Source organism: Gossypium raimondii, chromosome 1 (assembly GCF_025698545.1).
Source record: "Gossypium raimondii isolate GPD5lz chromosome 1, ASM2569854v1, whole genome shotgun sequence".
In the NCBI taxonomy this organism is placed as follows: Eukaryota; Viridiplantae; Streptophyta; class Magnoliopsida; order Malvales; family Malvaceae; genus Gossypium; species Gossypium raimondii.
In genome coordinates this window covers 8,607,529-8,613,528 of record NC_068565.1, presented here as the reverse complement: position 1 = coordinate 8,613,528, position 6,000 = coordinate 8,607,529, and the positions used below count along the sequence as shown (strand labels likewise).

The window sequence follows — 6,000 nt, the reverse complement described above, 5'->3', positions numbered from 1 at the left end:
TCTCTTAAAATTTCACCCCTTTTCTAAAATGGTATATTTACAGTTTCAGTCCTTCAACTTTTAAACTTTTATAACTTAATCCTTACCAAAATTTAAGGTATTACAACCGTTGTAGGCAAATAACATGTTAATCATTTCACTAATAGTTTTGTTATGCAGGAACAACATGAGTTTAGGGACAAAGTACCAATAGAGAAAATCATTGAATCATTTGTATTTATAGGGCGAAATTATTAAACAGGAAAGCATTGCTAGCCAGAAATGATGAAAATAAAATAAAATAAAATGTGATGAGTGTATTAATTATCTTTTCTTAAACAATCTTATATATAAAAGAAACTGAACTAAAGAAAAGGAATTTGTCTTTATTCATTGAAATCTGAACCTGAATCCTATGACTCTTTTGCAGTAGAATACATACATAAAAAGAAAGCAAAAACCAAAAAGTTTACTCCAAAGTATTACTACATTGGAACCCTTGTCATAATTATCATAAAATTTTGTTTCCACAGTTTGTTACAGTTGCTTATAACTCTAGTAGAACAAGCCTTGAATTTGAAGTTAGCCCGCTGCTCTCGCTCTTCATCCTTTAGATATATCCACCCTCTAATGTCCAGTTCATCAGCATTTTCATGTTCCTTTCCCCCCCCCCCTCCCCCAAAGACGAGAAGTCAAATCAAATTTCCGGTCATAAAAGATGAATGATTTTGATGGGGCTGGGGAGAGTTATTCAAAAATACAGATACTTACATATCAATAATCTTTACCAAAGCTGACATACTCCGAGCCAACAAAAAAGGAAAAGGCAATGATGATCAAATGAAACGGTTTGTGATGAGCAAGAAAGTGGTGGTAATAGATATCAAGATGAAACTTGCAATGGAAAGCGGAGAACGGTGCCCTGAACTCGGGAAACTACGAGGAAGTGCACATTCTTCGCCATTGAAGTAGACCTTGGAAGGGAACCCATCGCCCTTTCGAATTTTTATATTGGGCGTCTTTTTCTTGATGAATGAAATAACCGATTGCTGTTTTCCAGGGACTTTAGGATCACTCGGTTTAGACCCATTTTTCATTTCCACCAGGTAATTCAAGTCCTTCAAGCTTTGGAAGAAAATGGTGTTCTTGATGCCTTTGAGCTTCTTGGTTCCATTAAAGGAAAACACATTGTCGTAATCAGGGTATGCTTTTTTCATTTCAACGGCTACGAACCAGTCCACGAATGGAGCTTCTTGCCAATTGAACAGCGTCATCCGAGCCGACCATCCGGCCTTGTGATCGGTGTTGATATGCCAGTTGATGCTGACCCCACAGTTGTCGGGGCAAGGCAACTTCCTGGGAATCCCTTTCTTCTTGAGTTTAGCAAAGGCTTTAGTTTTAGCAGTCCTGTTTTCGGAAGGAAGGAGGAGTGCATCGGGTGGGAGATGCATCGCAGGCTTGTCGGGATTGCATTTATCGGTGTCGATATTGTCGCATCCGCAAGCACAGGTGCTGCATGGAATAGCACCATCGCTGTAGTAAGCTGAGAAGGAAACACAACACCTAGTTTTCCTTTTCTCTGCTCTGGTCATGTTGCACACAACTTGCCAACTTGCGATGGCATATACTTTAGCATCGAACCCCTTTGGATTAGGGAACTCAGAGGGATCTACTCTAATCGGAGGCCCACAGTGGTAGCGAGCATTAATGACGCCGGTAATATTCCATCTTTGTGGTGGGTACAAAATAGTGGGTGGGGTATCAGGGGGCAATTTATACACCCTTAATTGGAAAATGGCTCGGGCTCTGCTGGGATCCATTTGTGGTGGCAACAGACTTGCATTTTTACAACAATAAGGGATCTTACCAATCTGGGTATCATTTGCTTTAGTAAGCGGCAAATCAGTAATGGTTGGCTTTTTTTCACAATTCATGACATTAGTGAAATCGAAGCCCGTGAGGTAACGACCAGCTAAGCCATAAACGCAGTCGGAGATATCAAATCTGGGAGTGTAGGCTCCTTTCATGGAGTAAATGAATTCCCCTCTCATCCATTCCCATGTCAGGTTCCAACGATCCAGCCTGCCGATGGGGCTGCTGTTGTCCATCGTTACTTGGGCCTCGTAGCTGCCTTCATATGATTTAACAACATCGTACGTGAAGGTGAGGTCTCCATTTTGCCTAGCCGCGAACTTGCTTTTTTTATTGGAATTCAGTTTGAATTTCGGATCCCTTTTGCAACATGCATGCATGTAGGTTTCTATAGAACAAGAACACAAAAAAGTAATGTTAGCTTGCCTTAGATAGCATCTCATTAAAAGCATGAAAATCATCATTGGATTGGAACTTGAAACACACTATATTTAGTAGGCGTGGGGCATCTCCAGCCATCGTTTCTGAGGCTGATGGTCTTAGGCATAGGAGTGGCCTTCTCGCCTAATCCGAACATGGAACCCTTGAGCTCAACCTGGACGGCAATTTGATTAAAATCCCCAGCAGTGTCAATGGATGTCTTGAGGTCTGCGTTGGGGTACCCTGCTAAGGTTGTTCCATTTCCAACTGCCGCCGGGAAATCCACGTCACCGTCAACCAGGACGGCGTTGGTTGCGGACACCAATATCTCTTTATGTTGAAACCCAATATACATCTTCCATCCTTTTACCTCCTCCGTCCCAGAATTTACAACGGTGGCCATGGCTTTAAACGTCCACGGCTGAGCTGAAACGTTTTTCAGGAGGGGTAATGCTTTAGTCCTTGACGTGAAAGCGTAGCTCAAGAATACACCATTACAATTGTCCATCTCAGGCGGCGGTGGCTTAGCCGGTGTCTCGTCCGTATAGTCGTCGACAGCATCGTCTGGAGCGCCATAACACACCAGGATTCTTGTGTGGATAAACAGGAAAGCAAGACATATGAGTTTCAACCCAGGCACTTTCATGCCTGCTTTTCTTTTGTTTACCTTTCAGACCCTTTTTTCTTTTTTTGCTGGCCAATGCTGAGAGCGGCGGAGGAAAACACAGAGAAGAAAGCCGCGCGGCCACGGCGCGGCGAGGGGAGGGGAGAGAGAAGAGAGGCGATGAAAGAATTCTGTCTGAGTGAAACCCTATGAAGTTTAGAGAAGAAAGGGTTATAAGGGAGAAGAAGAGGGACGTGAAGCCTTTAGCTATATTCTCTGCCTCTAGTTTCTGCGGCTGCTTCGGACATGGAAAATTAGTTATATTAATTATTTGTTTAATTCTGTCCAGTAAAAAGGATAATAATGTTTGTAGTTTTATTTTTAGATTGTTGGTTAAGGTTTCGGATTTGTTAATGTTTTAGTTTTATAGCAAGCAAAACCCTCTCTTGCACATAAATGGTTTACATTCTTCTTTACTTTGTGGATGTTGAAATGGACCCTTAAGCAACTAACCGATATTGCTTTGTATGTAACTCCAAATGTTGTTCCAAACTGCAACACCCAAGTTTTTTATTTGAATCAAATGTTTCCTACATGTAAGGCCAATCCATATGTAACAATTACTATTTAATAAAATGATACTTGAGGTCAAACTTGACCGAACCTCGCTAGTAACCCAACTTTGGACATAGGTCTATTGTTACATTCCTTCACTGTCTGATTTGATTGATAAGTATGCATGTAATGTTCTTGCCTTGGTTAACCTTGTTTTTTGCAGTTAATTAATGATGTTTGTGTTCCTTCGTTTAGCTTCAAGGTTGTTCTGTGAAACTCTGCACTAATTGGTATTATTGCAACAATGGTGGCTTAACTGTGGAAGTTGCAAGTATATAGAAGACAAAGAAGAAAGAGAACAGAACTCAATTAAAAGGCATGCAAGGAGAAGAACAACAAGCTACAAAATGCTAAGGTTTTGCTACTAAGTTACAGGAGATTATTCCAAATCCTACCAATGACTGCACATTATTCCAATTCCTCCTATCTCCATAGCAGTTTAGCAACTATGACCCTTGCAACTAAGCGTCAGCGGTCTCGGCGGAATCTGCAGCGGCCAAGATCAGCTCCGGCTGAATGCTTCCCACATATGTTCCATCAATTGCATTAGGCAATCCTAATGATTTCAGGGCAAGATGGGCTGCCTTTTGCCCTGATATCATCATTGCTCCAAATGTTGGCCCCTGTATTTGTTAATATGTTAATAATAGTCCAACAACAACAGTAATAAAAATGATTGTGCAAGTGGGAATAAAATTACCATTCTTGGGGATCCATCAATCTCAGCAACTTCCATCCCGGTGACAATCATCCCAGGCACAATTTCCCTAGTCAGCCTCACTATAGCATCCTCAGCTGTATTCATATCCAGTGCCTTCATCCCTGGCACACTATCAATCATCCCAATGCTTTTCAACCTCTTCACCCCGGTGGCTCCAAATGGCCCATCATGACCACAAGAGCTCACCACCACCTTGGCCTCCATCACATTAGGGTCCATGCAGGACTGAGTGTCATGGTTCATTGACACCAGGGCCCAGTTTGTCACAACACCACCAACTCTCCCTTCCTTCACTATTAAGTCCTCCGCCGCCACAGCGTTGAACAGCTTCACGTTGGGGCGGGCTAGAAGCTTGCTCATGATAGTGGATGTGAAAAGGGCTGCATGCTTGATCACAACATAGTCGTCTTGTTCATCATATTCAATGGCGAGTTCGTCGAGGAAGCGATGAGCTGGTTTCCGCACTACCTGAATAAACATAGAGTTTGAGACAATTTCAAGGCCTTAAAACAAAAGAAATTTCATAAAAGAGAACCCAAAATGATTTTTGTTTTTTTAAGATTTACCATGGCAGAGAAAAGCTGCCCACCGAGCCAGGCACCACCTCCGGGGCTAACAGACTGCTCGACAATAGCTATCTGTACGGAGGGGTTCTTGCTAAGCTCATAGGCACAAGAGAGCCCGGCGGAGCCGGCACCGACGACCACCACATCGGTATCAGCATAGGTGATCATGTCCATCATGTACCTGCGTGTCATCTCACGTGAGACGATGGACTCCTTGATGGGGTCAAACCTGAAATTATTCAGATCATAGGGTGGAGGTGATGCTGCAGACATGGAAATGGATGCGTTGCACGGGGAAGACTTTGTTTTGAAATGAAAAGAAAGTGGTTTAATTGGAACCCCATGGAAGGAAGACCCGAAGAGAGAAGTGTTCCTGCAAAGCTTTGAAGAGGAAGTGAGAGTTGTAGCTATGGAAGATGCCATTGATTAGAAGAAGAAAACAAAAGAAGGTTTTGGTGTTCCTCGGAAGTCTGGAGAGGTGAGATAGTAGAAAGAACTGAAGAGACTGACCAAATATATAAAAGTGGAACAAGAAAAGTGAAGAAAATATCTGAGAGGACACGTGGGAAGAGGATAGGATTTGAAGGGTCTAGAATGGTTAGGATTTGTTTTTATATACTAAATATTAATTTAATTGTCATAATCATCAAATGTGGGGCAAGAAAGATGGTGTATTTGGTGCATTAGGGTTGAGGCATTTTGTTGGCTAAGCACTCTCTCTCATCCCACTTTCTCTATTATGTCATTGTCAAATACTCAAGTGGGCTTCAATATGAAGAACCTTTTGATGATCTTTTGTCATCAAAAGCTCAACTTTTGGTAATCTTTTTGTCACCTTCTCATCCTACGGATTTCTAGTTGATTGTAGTATCTTGGATTTTTCATTCACCATGGTGTTTTTTTATTTAAATATATTACCTAATTATTAATATTTTTTATAATCTTATTATAAAATATCACTTAATTATTTAGTGGTTAACTGTGATAATTTTCAAAATTAGAATAATAATATTTTTAACCATCAATATTTATATATTGTGTAATTTAATCCTTTTATAGTTTTATGTTTTTGTGACCCTTCCATCTAAAAAGTTAAAAATAAATTTATCATCTAATTTGATTAAAAATAAAATACACAAAAATAGAAACACTAAAAATCTAAGATAATAATTTTCATCTTTTATTATTCTTTTAAAAGTAACTCTCAATGTCACAAAGAAAAT

The 6,000-nt window shown here is 40.6% G+C and overlaps 2 protein-coding genes across 2 annotated transcripts; both read right to left on the bottom strand.

Annotated features, from left to right (window-relative positions):
• Positions 1–345: 345 nt before the first annotated feature.
• On the bottom strand, positions 346–2,917 carry LOC105780304 (COBRA-like protein 10). The gene is made up of 2 exons (XM_012604553.2): positions 2,338–2,917; positions 346–2,239 (listed from the first exon to the last, which is right to left on the bottom strand). Exons 1-2 carry the CDS (start codon positions 2,915–2,917, stop codon positions 816–818), a joined length of 2,004 nt encoding a protein of 667 aa, XP_012460007.1. The 3' UTR covers positions 346–815.
• An 863-nt stretch (positions 2,918–3,780) lies between these two features.
• On the bottom strand, positions 3,781–5,276 carry LOC105780320 (thiamine thiazole synthase, chloroplastic). The gene is made up of 3 exons (XM_012604578.2): positions 4,778–5,276; positions 4,191–4,679; positions 3,781–4,113 (listed from the first exon to the last, which is right to left on the bottom strand). Exons 1-3 carry the CDS (start codon positions 5,198–5,200, stop codon positions 3,952–3,954), a joined length of 1,074 nt encoding a protein of 357 aa, XP_012460032.1. The 5' UTR covers positions 5,201–5,276; the 3' UTR covers positions 3,781–3,951.
• Positions 5,277–6,000: the final 724 nt, after the last annotated feature.

What these genes read in the sequence shown, in the direction of transcription:
- LOC105780304 (XM_012604553.2), bottom strand. Translation starts at nt 2,917, where the DNA reads ATGAAAGTGCCTGGGTTGAAACTCATATGTCTTGCTTTCCTGTTTATC. An exon ending in CCCCACGCCTACTAAATATA is followed by an intron (nt 2,240 to 2,337) that starts GTGTGTTTCAAG and finishes CTTGTTCTATAG; the next exon opens with AAACCTACATGCATGCATGT.
- LOC105780320 (XM_012604578.2), bottom strand. Translation starts at nt 5,200, where the DNA reads ATGGCATCTTCCATAGCTACAACTCTCACTTCCTCTTCAAAGCTTTGC. An exon ending in GGCAGCTTTTCTCTGCCATG is followed by an intron (nt 4,680 to 4,777) that starts GTAAATCTTAAA and finishes ATGTTTATTCAG; the next exon opens with GTAGTGCGGAAACCAGCTCA. An exon ending in TTGATGGATCCCCAAGAATG is followed by an intron (nt 4,114 to 4,190) that starts GTAATTTTATTC and finishes TAACAAATACAG; the next exon opens with GGGCCAACATTTGGAGCAAT.